General features: G+C 39.7%; 2 protein-coding genes across 3 annotated transcripts in view; one reads left to right on the forward strand and one right to left on the reverse strand.

Moving 5' to 3' along the window:
* Positions 1 to 11,089, forward strand: part of RUBCNL (rubicon like autophagy enhancer) — a 147,865-nt gene extending 136,776 nt beyond the window's left edge. Inside the window, exon 17 of the transcript XR_005201460.1 lies at positions 9,703 to 11,089. The gene's annotated coding sequence lies outside the window, so the exon portion shown is untranslated. The remainder of the gene's footprint in view (positions 1 to 9,702) is intronic.
* The window catches only part of LRRC63 (leucine rich repeat containing 63), a 64,559-nt gene that overhangs the window by 33,689 nt on the left and 11,817 nt on the right, over positions 1 to 19,053 (reverse strand). Inside the window, exons 2-4 of one of the 2 annotated variants that reach the window (XM_017535991.2) lie at positions 15,633 to 16,301; positions 15,100 to 15,168; positions 8,734 to 8,891 (exon numbers count right to left, since the gene is read on the reverse strand). In XM_017535991.2, coding sequence (XP_017391480.1) covers positions 8,734 to 8,891; positions 15,100 to 15,168; positions 15,633 to 16,301 — 896 coding nt within the window. Of the gene's footprint in view, positions 1 to 6,616; positions 8,892 to 15,099; positions 15,169 to 15,632; positions 16,302 to 19,053 lie in introns of those variants that run through there. The other variant, XR_005201461.1, reaches the window with a different exon arrangement.

Here is a 19,053-nt window from a genome sequence, read left to right on the forward strand (position 1 = left end):
TAATAATTTTCTAAACTTATTTTTTGTGAAGTCTGTATTCTTTTCTGTTTGTGTTTTTTTAGAACAATTAGACACTATTTAATAAATAATATCAAATGGCAATCTTTATACACAACTGACATTGTAGTATTGTGGTTAACAAACAATTTACAGTTGGATTTCATTGTTTGCTTTTGCTGTGAAATAAATTAACTGAAAACTCAATGCCTGAAAATGAGAATCATTTCTGTGCATTTGTCAGTATGGGTTTGAATCAGGTGGGTAGTTTTTCCACTGGTAATGTTTGAACATCCACATTACCTTCAGTCAGCTTGGGGATCATTTGTCTAGAATGAACTAACCCACAGGTCTGGGGGTCACTGCTCCCTATCATCTGTATATATGACCATCAGGCTAGCCTGGGGATCATTCACATGGGGGTGATTAACAGTTTTTATAGAAACAGCAAAGTAAGGTATATTCCAAAGCAGAAGCATGTTGAAGTCCCTCCTTGTGTCACATATACCATTACCCCAGTGATTTCTGTCCAAAGCAAGTCACATGACCAAGCCAAATGTATATGGATTTTAGTATTCTCAAGAGCATGGATACACACATCCATGATTAAATTGAGGGCTATTGCTATAACAATTTATAATGCTGGAATAATGTCTTGCTAATTAAATACAAACAAATCAGATCTTTGTATTGTCCTATTTGAATCAAATTAATGCATTAATTAATACATGCACTTTTCTTTTTTAAAAAAATTATTTATTATACTTTAAGTTCTGGGGTACATGTGCAGATCGTGCAGGTTTGCTACATAGGTATACATGTGCCATGGTGATGGTTTGCTGTATCCATCGCCCTGTCATCTACATTAGGTATTTCTCCTAATGCTATCCCTCCCCTAACTCCCCACCCCCGAGGCCACAGTGTGTGATGTTTCCCTCCCTGTGTCCATGTGTTCTCATTGTCCAACACCCATTTATGAGTGAGAACACGTGGTGTTTGGTTTTCTGTTCTTGAGTCAGTTTGCTGAGAATGATGGTTTCCAGTTTCATCCATGTCCCTGCAAAGGACATGAACTCATCCTTTTTTATGACTGCATAGTATTCCATGGTGTATATATGCCACATTTTCTTCATCCAGTTTATCCTTGATGGGCATTTGAGTTGGTTCCAAGTCTTTGCTATTGTAAACAGTGCCACAATAAACATATGTGTGATTGTGTCTTTATAATAGAATGATTTGCAGTCCTTTGGGTATATACCCAATAATGGGATTGTTGCATCAAAAGCTATTTCTAGATCCTTGAGGAATCACCACACTGTCTTTCACAATGGTTGAATTAATTTACACTCCCACCAACTGTGTAAAAGTGTTTCTATTTCTCCACATCCTCTCCAGCATCTGTTGTCTCCTGATTTTTTAATGATCACCATTTTAACTGGCACGAGGTGGTATCTCAATATGGTTTTGATTTGCATTTCACTAATGACCAGTGATGATGAGCTTTTTTCATATGTTTGTTGGCTGCATAAATGTCTTCTTTTGGTAAGTATCTGTTCATATCCTTTGCCCACTTTTTGATGGGTTTGTTTTTTTCTTGTAAATTTCTTAAGTTCTCCATAGATTCTGGATATTAGCCCTTTGTCAGATGGGTAGATTGCAAAATTTTTTTCCCATTCTGTTGGTTGTTGGTTCACTCTATTGATAGTTTCTTTTGCTGTGCAGAAGCTCTTAAGTTTAATTAGATCCCATTTGTCTCTTTGGCTTTTGTTGCCATTGCTTTTGGTGTTTTAGCCATGTAGGTCCTTGCCCATGCCTATGTCCTGAATGGTATTGCCTAGGTTTTCTTCTAGAGTTTTTATGGTGTTAGGTCTCATGTTTAAATCTTTAATCCATCTAGAGTTAATTTTTGTGTAAGGTGTAAGGAGGGGTTCCAGTTTCAGCTTTCTGCATCTGGCTAGTCAGTTTTCCCAACACTATTAAATAGGGAATCCTATCTCCATTGCTTGTTTTTGTCAGGTTTGTCAAAGATAAGATGGTTGTAGTTGTGTGGCGTTCTTTCTGAGGCCTCTGTTCTGTTGCATTGGTCTATATTTCTGTTTTGGTACCGGTACCATGCTGTTTTGATTACAGTAGCCTTGTAATACAGTTTGAAGTAAGGTAGTGTGATACCTGCAAGTTTTTTGTTTTTGTTTTTGTTTTTTGCTTAGTATTGTCTTGGCTATGTGAGCTCTTTTTGGTTCCATATGAAGTTTAAGGTGGTTTTTTCCAGTTCTGTGAATACAATCATTGATAGCCTGATGGGGATAGCACTGAATCTATAAATTACTTTGGGCAGTATAGCTATTTTCATGATATTGATTCTTCCTAACCATGAGCATTGAATGTTTTTCCATCTGTTTGTGTCCTCTCTTATATCCTTGAGCAGTAGTTTGTAGTTTTCCTTGAAGAGGTCCTTCACATCACTTGCTAGTTGTATTCCTAGGTATTTTATTCTTTTTGTAGCAATTGTGAATGGGAGTTCATTCATGATTTGGCTCTCTGTTTTTCTATTATTGGTGTATAGGAATGCTTGCGATTTTTGCACATTGATTTTTGTAACCTGAGACTTTGCTGAAGTTGCTCATCACCTTAAACAGATATTGGGCTGAGACGATGATGTTTTCTAAATATACAATCATGGCATCTGCAAACAGGGACAATTTAACGTCTTCTCTTCCTATTTGAATACCTTTATTTCTTTCTCTTACATGATGGCCCTAGCCAGAACTTCCAATACTGTGTTGAATAGGAATGGTGAGAAAGGGCATTCTTGTCTTGTGCCAGTTTTCAAGGGGAATGCTTCCAATTTTTGCCCATTCAGTATGATACTGGCTGTGGGTTTGTCATAAATAGCTCTTATTATTTTGAGATATGATCCATTGATACCTAGTTTATTGAGAGTTTTTTTTAGCATAAAGAGCCATTGAATTTTGTCAACGTCGTTCTCTGCATCTATTGAGATAATCATGTAATTTTTGATTTGGTTCTGTTTATGTGATGAATTACATTTATAAATTTGCGGATGGTGAACCAACCTTGCATCCCTGGGATAAAGCCAACTTGATTGTGATGGATAAGCTTTTTGATGCGCTGTTGGATTTGGTTTGCCAGTATTTTATTGAAGATTTTTGCATCAATGTTCATCATGGATATTGGCCTGAAATATTCTTTCTTAGTTGCATCTCTGCCAGGTTTTGGTATCAGGATGATGTTGGTCTCATAAAATGAGTTAGGGAGCATTCACTCTTTTTGTGTTATTTGGAATAGTTTCAGAAGGAGTTGTACCAGCTTCTCTTTGTACCTCTGGTAGAAATCAGCTGTGAACCTGTCTGGTCCTGGCCTTGTTTTGGTTGGTAGGCTATTAAATGCTGCCTCAACTTCAGACCTTGTTATTGGTCTATTCAGGAATTCAACTTCTTCCTGGTTTAGGCTTGGGAGGGTATAAGTGTCCAGAAATTTAACGATTTCTTCTAGATTTACTGGTTTATTTGCATAGAGGTGTTTGTAGTATCTCTGATAATAGTTTGTATTTCTGTGAGATCGGTGATGATATCCCCTTTATCATTTTTTATTGCATATATTTGATTCTTCTCTTTTCTATTAGTCTGGCTAGCAGTCTATCTATTTCGTTGATCTTTTCAAAATAACAGCTAGCTCCTGGATTTACTGACTTTTTGAAGGGTTTTTTGTGTCTCTATCTCCTTCTGTTCTGCTTTGATCTTAGTTATTTCTTACCTTCTGCTATCTTTTGAATTTGTTTGATATTGCTCCTCAAGTTCTTTTAATCGTGTTGTTAGGGTATGTATTTTATATCTTTCCTCACTTCTCTTGTGGGCATTTAGTGCTATAAATTTCCCTCTACACACTGCTTTAAAGGTGTCCCAGACATTCTGGTACATTGTGTCTTCATTCTCATTGGTTTCAAAGAACATCTTTATTTCTGCCTTCATTTCATTATTTATCCAGTAGTCACTCAGGAGCAGGTTATTCAGTTTCCATGTAGTTGTGTAGTTTTGGGTGAGTTTCTTAATCCCAAGTTCTAATTTGATTGCACTGTGGTCTGAGAGACTGATATGATTTCCGTTCTTTTGCATTTGTGGAGGAATGTTTTACTTCCAATTACATGGTCAATTTTAGAATAAGTGGGATGTGGTGCTGAGAAGAATGTATATTCTGTAGTTTTGGGGTGGAGAGTTCTGTAGATTTCTATTAGGTCTGCTTGGTCCAGATCTGAATTCAAGTCCTGGATACCCTTGTTAATTTTCTGTCTCATTGATCTGTCTAGTATTAATAATAGGGTGTTAAAGTCCCCCTCTATTATTGTGTGGGAGTCTAAGTCTCTCTGTAGGTCATTAAGAACTTGCTTTATGTATCTGGGTGCTCCTGTATTGGGTGCATATATATTTAGGATAGTTAGTTCTTCTTGTTGTATTAATCCCTTTACCATTATGTAATGCCCTTCTTTGTCTCTTTTGATCTTTGTTGGTTTTAAGTCTGTTTTATCTGAGACTAGGATTGCAACCCTTGCTTTTTTTTTGCTCTCCATTTGCTTAGCAAATCTTCCATCATCCCTTTATTTTAAGCCTATGTGTTTTTGCATGTGAGATGAATTTCCTGAATACAGCACACTGATGGGTCTTGACTTTTTTTTTTTTTTCTGTTCTACAGATAAAACCTAAGATATTGTGAGATGATAAGCTTCTGTTTGAGCTTTTTTTTTTTTAGGTTGTGCATATCAGTACTTTATTCTTTTTTATTGCTGGGAAATATTTTTATATGGATATAATACAATTTATCTATTCTCTTGTTCATGAACCTTTGCATTGTTTCCAGGTTTGGCTCAATGAATGTTTTCATTTCTCAACAGTTAATACCTAATTACTAGTTCATAGGGTAGACGTATGTTTAACTTCATAAGGAACTACCAAATATTTTTCCAAAGTGGCTGTTCCACTTTATACTCTCCCCAGCAATGTGTGTGAGGTCCATCGTTCCATGTCCTCACCCACATTTGGTATTGTTAGTCTTTTAAATTTTAACCATTTTTCTACATGTGACAAAACACATTGCAATTTTAATTTGCCTTTTCCTGATGACGTATGACTATCTTTTTTTGGTTAATTGATCCTTTACGTATTCTCTTTTGTGGGACATCAGTTCAAACCTTTTGCTTATTTTTTGTTTTTTTCTTTCTTTTTTTTTAAATTTTATTTTAGGTTTTGGGGTACATGTGAAGAACTTCTTATCCTATTTTCCAGTCTGTGTCTTTTGATTGGGGCATTTAGCCCATTTACATTTAAGGTTAATATTGTAATGTGTGAATTTGATCCTGCCATTTTGATGCTAACTGGTTGTTCTGCCCATTAGTTGATGAAGTTTGTTCAGTGTTAATAGTCTTTACAGTTTGGTATGTTTTGCAGTGGCTCGTACTGGTTGTTCCTTTCCATGTTTAGTGCTTCCTTCAGGACCTCTTGAAAGGCAGTCCTGGTAGTGACAAAATCTCTCAACAGCTGCTTGTCTGTAAAGGATTTTATTTCTCCTTTGCTATGAAGCTTAGTTTGGCTGGAAATTCTGGGTTGAAAATTCTTTTCTTTTAGGATTTTGAAACTTGACCCCCACTCTCTTATGGCTTGCAGGGTTTCTGCTGAGAGATCCGCTGTGAGTCTGATGGGCTTCCCTTTGTGGTTAACCCTCTTAGCATTTTTTCCTTCATTTCAACACTGGTGAATCTGACAATTATGTGCCTTGGGGTTGGTCTTCTCGAGGAATACCTTTGTGGTGTTCTCTGTATTTCCTGTATTTGAATGTTGGCCTGCCTTGCTAAGTTGAGGGAATTCTCCGGATAACATCCTGAAGAGTGTTTTCCAACTTCGTTTTATTCTCCCTGTCACATTCAGGTACACCAATCAAACACAGATTTGGTCTTTTCATATAATCCCATATTTCTTGGAGGCTTTGTTCATTTCTTTTAATTTTTTTACTCTAATCTTGCCTTCTCACCTTATTTCATTGAGGTGATCTTCAATCTCTGATATCCTTTCTTCTGCTTGATCGATTCAGCTATTGAAACTTGTGTATGCTTCTTGAAGTTCTCATGCTGTGTTTTTTAGCTCCATCAAGTCGTTTATGTTCTTCTCTACACTGGTGATTCTGGTTAGCATTTCATCTAACCTTTTTTCGAGGTTCTCAGTTTCCTTACATTGGGTTAGAACATGCTCCATTAGCTCAGAGAAGTTTTTTACTACCCACCTTCTGAGGCTTGCTTCTGTCAATTCATCAAATTCATTCTCTATCCAGTTTTGTTCTCTTGGTGATGAGGAGTTGTGATCCCTTGGAGGAGAAGAGGCATTCTGTTTTTTGGCAATTTCAGACTTTTTTTAGCTGGTTTCTTCCCAACTTTGTGGATTTATCTACCTTTGGTCTTTAAAGTTGGTGACTTTTGGATGGGGCCTCTGAGTGGACTTCCTTTCTGTTGATGTTGAAGCCATTTCTTTCTGTTTGTTAGTTTTCCTTCTAATAGTCAGGCCCCTTTGCTGCAGGTCTGCTGCAGTTTGCTGGAGGTCCACTCCAGACTCTGTTTGCCTGGGAATCACCCATAGGGGCTGCAGAACAGCAAAGACTGCTGCCTGTTCCTTCCTTTCGTAGCTTCGTCCCAAAGGGTACCTGCCAGGTGTCAGCCAGAGCTCTCCTGTATGATGTGTCTCCCAGTTAGGATACATAGGGGGGCAGGGAGCCACTTGAGGAGGCAAGTCCCTTAACAGAGCTCAAGCACTGTGCTGGGAGATCCACTGCTTCCTTCAGGGCTGCCAGGCAGGGATGTTTAAGTATGCTGAAGTGGAACCCACAACAGCCCCATTTCCCAGGTGTTCTGTCCCAGGAAGGTGGAGGCTTTGTAAGTCCCTGACAGGCTGCTGTCTTTTTTTTCAGAGATGCCCTGCCCAGCAAGAAGGGAATCTACTTCACAGTCTGCCTACAGAGGCCTTGATGAGCTGCCGTGCTGGGCTCCGCCTAGTTGCTGTGTAAACTTCCTGATGGCAGTGGCTTTGTTTACACAGGCAATGTTGAAACCATCTACTGAGCCTCAGCAATGGTGGACGCCCCTCCTCCACCAAGCTAGAATATCCCAGGTTGAGCTCAGACTGCTGCTATACTGGCTATGAGAATCTCAAGCCAGCAGATCTTAGCTTGCAGGTCTTCGTGGGGGTGGAACCTGCTGAGCCAGCTCACTTGGCTCCCTGGCTTCAGCCCCCTTTCTCAGGGGATTGAGCGGTTCTCACTGTTGTTCCAGGTGCCACTCGACTAAAACAGCTGCCTTAGTTTTGGGCTAGAAACGTGGGGCGCTGGCATTGTAGGTGCGGGAGGGAATCTCCTGGTCTACGGGCTGTGTAGACTGTGGGAAAAGCGCAGTATCTCGGCTGGAGTGCCGGAGTGTCCGGAAAAGTATCTAATGGCTTCACTTGGCTGGGAGAGAGAGTTCTCTGGCCCCTTGCGCCTCCCGGGTGAGGTGATGCCCCACCCTGCCTCAGCTTGCCCACCTTGGGCTGTTCCTACTGTCAAACCAATCCTAATGAGATGAACCTGGTACGTCAGTTGGAAATGTGAAGATCACTTGTCTTCTGGTGCGCTCTTGCTGGGAACTGCAGACCTGAGCTGTTCCTATTCAGAAATTTTGGCAGAAGTCCACATGCACTTTTTGTGAAGGCTACATTCTTTGTCACATATTTTCTTTAAAGTCCCTGCTCCTTTTGCTTGTGTTCAGTTATTGTTTTGACAGAGATTGCTTTATGCAATAGAACATAGAGAGAGGAGGAGAGAGAGAGAATTCCATCTTTTCAGATGGACTCTGTGCTAAGAAACTCCTTCAGTGCTTAGCCAGGCCATTTATAACTGCCTTAGCTTTTACTTCCTGCTTGTACTGCATTTAGAGGTCAGCGAGATGTGAAAGCTGAGGGCCTTCTCAGGTCTTTTCTAAGAATGTGTCTGGGCCCCAGTCATGCATCTGGCTTTCCAAATTTCCTAGCATATATGAGTATTATTTTAATGCCCTGATTTTTCAAACGAACTCTCTGTAGCTTTTCCTATTTTTACAACTTTTCTATGAGTTAGAATTTATTTCAAAATAAAATTTAAAATAAAAAAGCATAGATTTTGAGGCCAAAAAGTTCTGGGTTCAAACCCAAGCTCTACAACTTGCTTACTGTGTGATCGTATACAAGTTACTTTCATTAAGCCTCAGTGTTCTTACCTGCAGGATGAAGATTATAATACCTACTTTACATAATTGTGTTTTAGGAGTAATGTGTAATTGGCACATAGTGGTTACTTAACAAATGATAACTAATGTTGTTATTCATGATACTGAGCTTGTGTTTAGTGAAAAGCCATCCTAGTACTAGATTTGTCACAGACCCAAAGATTGTTAATAACTTAAAAATACAATAAATCTGAATTCAAATTCTCTTATCATGCTAAGTAATAAAAAAAGCACTGTGATTGACTTGGACCTCAGAATCTTTATAAACTGAAGGCAAACTAGGAATATAGGTTTAGAGATGCAATTCGAATGTTTTCCTGAGAAATCTCTTTTGTTATAAGAAAGTTCCCCTCAATATCATGGAAACTAATTTATATTGGGAAATCTAAAGCAAAATAATTGATAATACTGGAGGACACTGTCATTGAAAAGATCTAGCATACCTTAAGATTAAGTGCATTTCTTCCATATACTTGACAGTTTACTATGGCCAGGTTGGTCATGGCTGTTATTGTTTCATACCGTGTTGCTGCAACAGTCTTAAAACCTTCACCACGTACAACATGTACCTCTGATTCTATTTTTTTAGTACTGGTGGGACCTAAATGAACAAAACAAAATATAAAATTTAAATGTGTTATCACTTAGAATGATAGTTAAGAGGTATTTATCTTATGATAATATTGAGTTACCCTAAAAGCTTAGGTGCACACATCCTCTGGCGGTGATTCCCAATAGCCTTCATCTACCCAAACTCAGTTAGTTGTTTGCCAAATAGGGTGTTGTTTTATTTTGTAATTTTAGATGTACCATTATCTTCCCCAAAGAAAATCATATGTTCATAGATTTCTACCTAGATAATTTAGATTGCATCAATATCTGTCTTTTTATACTATGTGTAAAAATATTTTCTTAAAATTTACTATGAATTACATAAAGAACTTCTTGGCTCACAAAATTAATAAGCGACATCATGTAAGAATATCTCAACAAGACATCAACCTCACTTTTTCCTTAATATCACTTTGATGTATAATTCAAATGCCCTCTGTAATTAAACTCTTCCTTTAGTTTGTAGCTCCCCCATAGGAAATAAATAAACAAATATCTCAGGAGTAAGCCAAACAAAGACCATCTAAATTTAAATTTACTTTATTATGACCCTATGGGTTTCACCTTCCATCAAAAATGTCCACTGGAAGTATACACCAAAGTGTGGCAGGAAAGTATTTCAAAATTTTATGTAATATATTTTATTCCCTGCCATTATTGCTGCATTGCTTGCAGAAACATATTTTGTAATGTCAGTAATTCTTATGCTACTGCTTCAATAAGGGGAAATAATGCATCCTAGAACAAACAAAACAAAAAAATTTTTAATTTCTAAAATAGAATCTCTGTGCCCATTTCAGATCAAGAGATGTGAAAGCTGACCACAGAATAAAGAAAGATATATAACGTAATATAGAGATTCCTTGGCTTGGGAGAAAGCATGGAGCAAGAAGGAAAAGAAAGTGGGTTAAGACATAAGTCTGTGGCCTGTTCGCTGGTCTCAGCCCAAGCAGTTGGTTGTTGAGTAGAAATGAGGAAGATGGAAGTGAAGAGGAGGCGATCTCTCAAGAATCTGAGAATCCTTGAATTTTCTAAGTAGGAAACCAACAGAGAAGAAACTCAATAAAGCAAAAATGGCAGCATGACATGGAAGAGACCCAGAAGTTAATTTACATCACAGACAAGGATACAAAAGTTCTGGGAGGAATGGAGGGTTGTTGTTGGAGTGTTCTGCTATGTACAACCTCTTATGAAATGCAGCTATTTGAATTATTAATTTGTTATATTATTTTTATCGTTCTAGAATTTTATTTTACTCATTTTTAAAAACAAAAATACCAGTTCTGTGGTGAAATTCTCCAATGATCTGTTTATTTTCTTGGACATAGTAATCATAGTCCTTTTTAAATCCATTTGAAACTCTAATATCTGAATCAAATATAGGGCTATTTCTATTGCCTTTCTTTCTACTGTTTTTCAGATATTCTGTTTTTTTTAGAATGCTTTGTAATTTTTTAATTTAATGCTGGACTTTGAGTATGAACTATTTTAACAAGTCTGGATAATGCACTCTCTCTTGCTCTCTCTCTCTCTCTCTGGCTCTCTCGCTCTCTCAACATGTGTTAGGTTTTCCTTGATTAGGCAGAGAACACCATTATCAAAGATTGATTTGAGCTTTGTTAGGGCTTGGCTATTTTGGTTTTGTCCTCTTTCCTAGAACATCCTCTTTATTCCTAAGGCATGGAATTTCAATTCCAATGTGTTTACAAAAGCCCCAACGCTTTGTCAGAGCTTGAACTCTACTATCCACCCCTTGTGCAACCACAAAACTCTATGATCAATTTCTTATCTTCTCAGCTGATGTTTTCTGCTGTGTTTCTTGGAGTCTTGTTCTACACAAGCACAGCTTAGAAATCAGCTAGCACCCTTGAGGGAGTCTGTGTGCAGATTTCTTTTCAGGAGATTGTGATAGAGTTTGGATGTTGTCTTCTGTAAATCTCATGTTGAAATGTAATCCCCAATGTTGGATGTGGGTCCTGGAGGGAGGTGTTTGGGTCATGCAGGCAGATCTCTTATGGCTTGGTGCTGTCCTTGTGATAGTGAGTGTAATTCTCATTAGATCTTGTTTAAAAGTACGTGGCAGGCCGGATTTAGTGGCTCACACCTGTAATCCCAGCACTTTTGGGAGGCCAAGAAGGGTGGATCACTTGATGTCAGGAGTTCGAGACCAAACTGGTCAACATGGTGAAACCCTGTCTCTATGAAAAATACAAAAATTAGCTGGGCGTGGTGGTGCATGCCTGCAATCCAAGTTACTCAGTAGGCTGAGGCAGGAGAATCATTTGAACCTGGGAGGCGGAGATTGCAGTGAGCTGAGATTGTGCTACTGCACTCCGGCCTGGGCAACAGAGCAAGACTCCATCTCAAAAAAAAAAAAAAAAAAAATGTGTGGCACCTCTCCTTCAATCTCTTGCTTCTGCTTTTGCAACATGATATACCTGCTCTTGTTTCGTTTCATCTTCTGCCATGAATAAAAGCTCACTGAGGCCTCCCCAAAAGCCAAGTGCATGCAACGACTACGCTTGTATAGCCTTCAGAACTGTAAACAAATTAAACCTCTTTTCTCTATAAATTACTCAGTCTTGATTTTGTTTTTTGTTTGTTTGTTTGTTTTGTAGCAATGCAAGAACAAACCAACACACAAAATTAATACTGAAAAGGGGGCATTGCTATAAAGATACATGAAAATGTGGAAGCCACTTTGGAACTAGGTAATAGGCGGAGGCTGGAAGAGTTTCTAGGACTCAGAAGACAGGAGGATGAGGGAAAGTTTGGAACTTCTCAGAGACTGGGTAAACAGCATGACCAAAATGCTGATACTTATATTGACAGTAAAGTCCAGGCTGCCAAGGTCTCATATTGAAATGAGGAATTTATTTGAAACTGAAGCAAAAGTCATCCATGTTATGCCTTAGCAAACAGCTTGGCTAAATTCTATTCATGCCCTAATGATCTGCGGAAGTCTGAATGTCAAAGTGATGACTTAGGGTATCTGATAGAAGAAATTTCTAGGCAGCAAAGCATTCAAGATTTAGCCTGGCTGCTTCTAACAGCCTATGCTCATATGTGGGAGCAAAGTAATGGCAAAGTTGAAATTTATATTCAAAAGGGAAGCAGATTGTAAAAGTCTGGAAAATTTGCAGTCTGGCCATGTAGCAGGGAAAGAAAAAGCTTTGGGAGAGAAATTCAAGCAGGCTATAGAGTAACCACTTGCTAGAGAGATCAGCATAACTAAAAAAGGATCCAAGTACGAATAGTCAAGAAAATGGGAAGAAGGCCTCAAAGACATTTCAGAGACCTTTGTGGCAGCCCCTCCCATCACAGGCCCAGAGGACCAAGAGGAGTGAATAGTTTTAGGGGCCATGGCCAGGACACTACTGCCGTGTGCCACCTGAGGGTGCTGCTCCTTGCATCCTGACCATTCTGACTCCAGCCTCAGCTCAAAGCGCTCTAGACACTGCTTAGGCTGCTGCTTTGGAGTCTGCAAGATGTAAGCCTTGGTGACTTCCACATGGTGTTAAGCCTCAAAACCTGCAGAATGCAAGAGTGAAGGAGGTTTGACAGCCTGCACCTACATTTCAGAGGATGTATGAGAAAGCCTGGGAGCTCAGGTAGAAACCTGTCACAGTGGTAGAACATTCACCAAGAACCTCTATCAGGGCAGTACAGAGAAGAAATGTGGGGTTGGACCCCCCACACAAATGGAGCTGTGGGAAGTGGGCTGCCACCCTTCAGACCTCAGGATGGTAGCTCCCCGTGCAGCTTAAATCCTGAGGCTGGAAAAGCCACAGGTACTCAATTCCAACCCATGAGAGCAGCCACAGGAGCTGTATCCTGCAAAGCCACATGGGTGGAGCTGGAAAAGGCCTTGGGAACCCACCCCTTACACCAGTGTGCCCTGGATGTGGGCCATCCAGTCAAAGTTTATTTTAGAGCTTTTAGATATAATATCTACTCATCTGGGTTTCAGACCTGCACAGGGTCTGTAGCCCCTTTCTTTTGGCCAATTTCTCCCTTTTGGAATGGGAATGTTTACTCGGTGCTGGTACCCGCCCCCATTGTATCTTGGCAGTAAATAATTTGTTTTAATTTTACAGGTGTCTAGGTGGAAGGGTATAATGGTTAATGTTAACTGTCAACTTGATTGAAGGATACAAAGTATTGTTTCTGGGTGTATCTGGGTGTTTCTGAGTGTTGCCGGAAGAGGTTAACATTTGCGTCAGTGGAGCAGGAGAGGAAGACTGACCCTCACGAAGACCTACCCACGGTGTGGGTAGGCACCATCCAATCAGCTGCCAGCACAGGCAGCTGAAAAAGCAGGCAGGAGGTAGAAGAAGCTGACTTGCTGAGTCTTCTGGCCTTCATCTTTCTCCTGTGCTCAATGCTTCCTGCCCTAGAACATCAGACTCCAAATTCTTTGGCATTTAGGCTCTTGGACTTAACACCAGTGGTTTGCCAGGGGCTCTTGGGCCTTTAGCCATACACTGAAGGCTGCACTGTCGGCTTCCCTCCTTTTGAGGTTTTGGGATTCAGACTGAGTCACTACTGGTTTCCTTATTTCTCAACTAGCAGACGGTCTATCATTGGACTTTACCTTGTGATCATATGAGTCAAATCCCCCTAAAAAACTCCAATACAAAGAGACACGACTTGTCTCACATGAGACTTTGTACTTTTCAATGATGCTGAAATGAGGTAAGACTTTTGGGGAACTACTGGCAGGGGATGATTGTATTTTGCAACATGAAAAGAACATGACATTTGAGGGGCCAGAGGTGGAGTAATATAGTTTGGATGTTGTCCCCTCTAAATCTCATGTTGAAATGTAACTCCCAATGTTGGACATGGGCCTGGTGGGAGGTGTCTAGGTCATGGGAATGGATCCCTATGGCTTCGTGCTGCCCTCATGATAGCAAGTTCTTGTACGACCTGGCTGTTTTAAAGTGTGTGGCGCCCCCTACCCCATACCCCTCTCTTGTTCCCGCTATCATCATGTGATGTGCAAGCTCTGACTCTGCTACCTACCATGAGTAAAAGCTCCCTGAGGCCCTCACCAGAAGCAGATACCAGCACCACACTTCTTACATGGTCAGCAAAACTATAAGCCAATTAAATCTCTTTTCTCTATAAATTATCCAGTCTCAGGTATTTCTTTATAGCAACGCCAGAATGGCTTAACACAGAGTCTCACTATGTTACCCAGGTGGGCCTTAAACTCCTGGGCTAAAATGATACTCCACCTCAGGCTCTCAATAGCTGGGACTACAGCTGCACACCACTGTGCCCAGCTTGTATGCAGATTTTTTTGCTTCACCTTCTTTCAATTCTTTCCTCGCCAAGACTCTCTCCCTCAAGTCCCAAGTCTATTGACTGCTCTGAAGTCTGACTGCTATCTCCTCAATCCACCAAAACCACCACTTGTGATCCATACTCCCACACCACAAATACCCTCCGGCAAAAGCCCAGGTAAAGGTAGAGCCTCCCTTCTTTCAGGAATTGTAGGCACTCAAGCCATGCCCACATTGGTTACTGTCCAGTTCCTTCAATAGCTACTTTATATATTTTTGGCAGCTTTAGTAGCCAATTTTGGTAAGGTTAGTCCACTACAAACTACTCAATCATGGAAAAAAACCCAGAAGTCACCAGGTTATTTAAAAATGTGTCCAATAATCCTAACACCAAATTATCCTGTAGATATATTTCTAGTGCTTATTGTTTCTGCTAGTTTTCATTCATTTTGTCTTTCTCTTTGTGTGCCTGGTAATTGTAAATTATTTACCACACACGGTATTTGAGAGATTGTTTGTAGACATTATGTAACATCTAGGATGGTGTAATCTTTCTTCAAAGATGTATTCCATTTTCATTATTTGTTTCTTCCAAGTAAGTAAGGTCAAAGCACTTAAAACAGTGCCTGGCACATGGCAAATAGTTAATTCATATTTTTGTATGTCTGTTTGCCCCACCCAGAATAAGAGTACATCAACTTTTATATTCTTAATATTGAAATGTTTGGTTCATAGTCAATACATTAAAAATAGCTCCATAAATGACTTAGGGAGCTGAAAATGAGGTAAGCCATATGTGTGTTATGCATGTGTGAAGTGCACACATAAACATACAAAATCACTAATACTTTTATGAAGATATAATCTTGTATAGAGTTTCTAAAAGAATTGTATAAATCTAGCAGTTACCTTCAGGTGGTCTTGGTGAGATTTGCTTTGGGGTACTTTCTACATTTTCATTTTCTGTCGCAAGAGTTTCTAGAAAAAAGGAAAAAAAAATGGAAGACTTTGGATACTTGTAAATTCATTTGAGGGTTTATGACTTCAATATAATTGTTCATCATTTAATGGATTGCAGTTATCCATGAAAATGTATTCATGAAAGCATCTATCAGTATTGGCATTGTACTCTGGAGTTCATCTAGATCACCTTTTGAATGATTGTGTATTCTCACTGTTTCTTTATATTAGCTTTTCTGATCCTTTGAATTCCCTTATTGGTTCCCATCATCACCATCTGAATGGATTGCCCAGTTTGGTCTTGGCAGATCTGCAAGGTCAGGACTTTGGTTATTGCCCTATGGCTCAAGTATTACATGTATAGATACAAGGTGATTCCATCTTCCCACCCTGAAAACCCAAAGAGGGAGGGGTAGCTTGAATGCCTTCTCTCCCCTTTGCTCTACTTGACTCTAATTATACCATGTTCAGATTGTATTTACCTATCACAGACTGTCTTTGAGGTTTTCTTGGCAAAGTTGGTGTTGGCAAGGAAATAAAACCTGGAAATTCAGTAACTCTTAGTGCCAATGTAGTAGTTGGTTTAAACTGTTCAGACTGTCCTTCTGGCTTTGTAGATACAGTCCGAGGTGGAGGGCTTGGCACTGTTGCTCTTAAATCTCTCGGAGTATGCCGATAAGTATAGCCTGGACTCTTTGGTAAAGGTTGATACTTAGGGTGCACTTTCTCAAATTTGTGAGTGATAACTGGGCCAGGAATACTTTTAGGTTTGGAGAACTCTGAAGAAAGAACTAAAATGTTTTCTAGCCTTTTTTCAGTATAAACATCTTTCATAGTTTTCAACTTTCTTGAACTTTCCATTTTGTTTGTTTTTTTCCCAAAAACTCGAGTAGAAGCTGAAGGACAACTTGGAAAAAATACGGAACCAGTAGCAGTATCTGGAATCTTCCAGCAGACACGCTTAGTAGATTTTTGGGGTGATAAAATTGTAGTTACTCTTTCTTGTACAGAATGCTCAAGAAAGATATTTTGGATGCTGATAGGTGTTACTGATTGATTTCTTAAAACATCAGGAGAATGAGTTTTATCTGTTTTAATGGTTTCATCTTCAGTGAATGCTACATGTAGTGGTTCAGTTTTACCAGTTTTGGCTAAACCAAAAGAAAAAAAGAAAAATTAAATTATATTTATCAGTTTGTCACAGACGAAATATCTTAGCATTCATAACTTTCTTTACTCACCCCTTTCTCATCTTCTAAAAATGTTTCTGTATACACTTGCTCAGCTATCAGGATGTGTGTTCAGATGTCTGGTACAAAGTTTGAGTGAGGAACTGGAGAAGTGAAAAGTCTAAACTGTATTAGATTTTTAAAGGATCAAGAATTATTCTTGGAAGATCAGAATTGGTAGAGAGAAGCGGGGGATATAAGGAGAGAATTTTGAGAGGTTATCACTAAAACTCTGGCAATAGGTATGAATAAAATATTTTCGATGAAGTTTTGCTATTTATCATACATCGTTTGAAATACATACATCCCTCATTTGAAATTTCCCCGATCAAAAATTTACATTTCTTTTACATGCCAGACATCAGATCAATGTGTCTTTTGAACCTGATAACATTCTGATAGTGGCCACAGGTGCCATAAACTTATTTAGGTTACAACAATAAGTATTCTTTTCTATCTTACATTCAGGAAATGCACTGAGCCTGCATTCTTAGGCAGGAATCATACATGCCTTTTCTTTCCTAGGCAACAGAATGTGAAATGACATTTTTCTCTTCTCTCGGCTGAATGCAATTAATGATGAGAATGTGTACATTCAAATGAGGAGATAATAGATTCATTAAGGCAAAATTTGCAAAGGGGTGGCCAAAAAAAGTGTTTCAACACTTCACCCTTCACCCACCTGTTGTCTATGTATGGGAAGGCTGGAGACTGATCTGAGTGCAGAGTGAGTATTTCTTCTGAATAGAGCTACTGGAGTTCTATGCATTTCCCTGATTTTTCCCTCCCCATGGAGGGTGGAGGAGGGATGATGTCCCTTATCTCAAACCAAGGAAGAGGGACTTTTTATAGAGAATAGGAATATATACAAAAAGGAGAAAGTAACATCTCACTCTTCCCAAGACTGCAAAATCTACTGGTTTACCCAGTGCTGTTTCCTGATCAGAGTAATATAAGAGAATCTCTTTAACTACTTGACTTGTATTTCCTGATATTTCCATGGGGTACAAGACTGATGCTGATCCTCACTTTAATTCTTAACTCTTTAACAACTTAACTCTTCCCCATACCTTGCCCCACTTATGGAGGAGCCAAAAACTATAATATGAGTTGAAAAAGAGAGTAGGGCCAGGCACAGTAGTTCATGCCTATAATTTCAGCACTTTGGGATGCTGAGACCGGAGGATCGCTTGAGGCTAGGAGTTCAAGATCAGCCTGAGCAACACAGCAAGACTCCTATGTCTACCCCTCAAAGAGTTAGCCAAGTATGGCAGCATGCTCCTGTAGTCCCAGATACTCAGAAGGCTGAGGTAGGAGAGTACCATGAGCCCAGGAGACAGGCTGCAGTAAGCCATGATTACACTACTGCATTCCAGCCTGGGTGATGGAGTGAGACCCTGTCTTAAAAAAAAAGAAAGAAAGAAAGAAAGAAAGAAGAAAAGAAAGAGAAAGAAAAGAAAAGAAGAAAAGAAAGAAAGAAAGAAAAGAAAAAGAACTAAAGAATAGAAAAAGAGAGTAAAAGAATAGGGTGGAAGAACTGATCAGGACCTTCTTCTTTCCCTTGGCTTGTGTAATAATTAGCAGGACCAGGTTGAGCTGGGAGAAGGAACATAGCTTGATTGTATACTAAATGGAAGTACTAATTTAGATGAAATAAGTTATTTAATGTCTGACAATGAGAAGGAGTTAATTGACAAAACTGACTAGGAAAGCTTTTAGAGAGATACATGTGCCACATGGGTTGGAAGGGCAGTAGTAAGAAAATAATGTTTGCTTCCCACTTAAACTAATCAAATCTAGCTGATTCTATAAAACAGTTACACCAATATCTTTAAGTTCATTTTCTCTCTATTAAAACAAAACCCATTAACACAGTGAACACTTCAATAGGCTCCAGAACTCCTTCCAACTACTACCATCTCACCATATTTATCCTTCCCTTTAATGGCAAACTGGAGTAATTTATACTCATTAGTTTAATTTCCTCTCCCACCAACAGAACAGTCTCTGTACTCAGGCTCACACATAGAGAACAGGACAACTCCTCCTTGTCCACACACCCACTTCTGCTACTGCTGCTGAAGGCTGGGTCAGGTGACCCAGAGCTGCCTGTCTGAGACTCAACCCCACAGTGTGACATGCCTACATGCCTGGGATCTGGTGTGAAAACAAGTCCTTCCTCCCTGCCACATGGCACTGTGGCACTGCTACTGCAGAGAGCAGAAGAGCCTGAGAGCAGCATGTCTGGAGCTGTGGGTGGTAACCGGTAGCACAGACACCACCACCGCTAGCCCATACCATGCAGGACCCAGAGGATCATTCCAACACCACTACTGCCATGACCCATAGCACACTGGTTTCCCAGTGACATGAGAACATGTTCAGTCACCTAGCCCACTGCTGCCACTACCAGCATCCATGCAAGCTACCTAAGGCCCAGGAACTGGCCTACCAGTAAGCGCCAACACAGGTGCCAGCATACACCACTCTGGGGAGCAAAGATAAGTAGACTCACCCTACTCTTGCTACCCTTGGGGCCTGAAGACTAGCCCACCTGGCTCCCCAGTCCCCAGCACAACTTCACCACAGCCTTCACTAATAATTGCATCCTAATCCTCTAAGGAAATGACAGAAAGCACTAATGCTATTTACAGGAAAAAAAAAAAAAAAAAAA

The sequence above is a fragment of the Cebus imitator genome, unplaced genomic scaffold (genome assembly GCF_001604975.1).
Source record: "Cebus imitator isolate Cc_AM_T3 unplaced genomic scaffold, Cebus_imitator-1.0 Scaffold94, whole genome shotgun sequence".
NCBI classification, from domain to species: Eukaryota; Metazoa; Chordata; class Mammalia; order Primates; family Cebidae; genus Cebus; species Cebus imitator.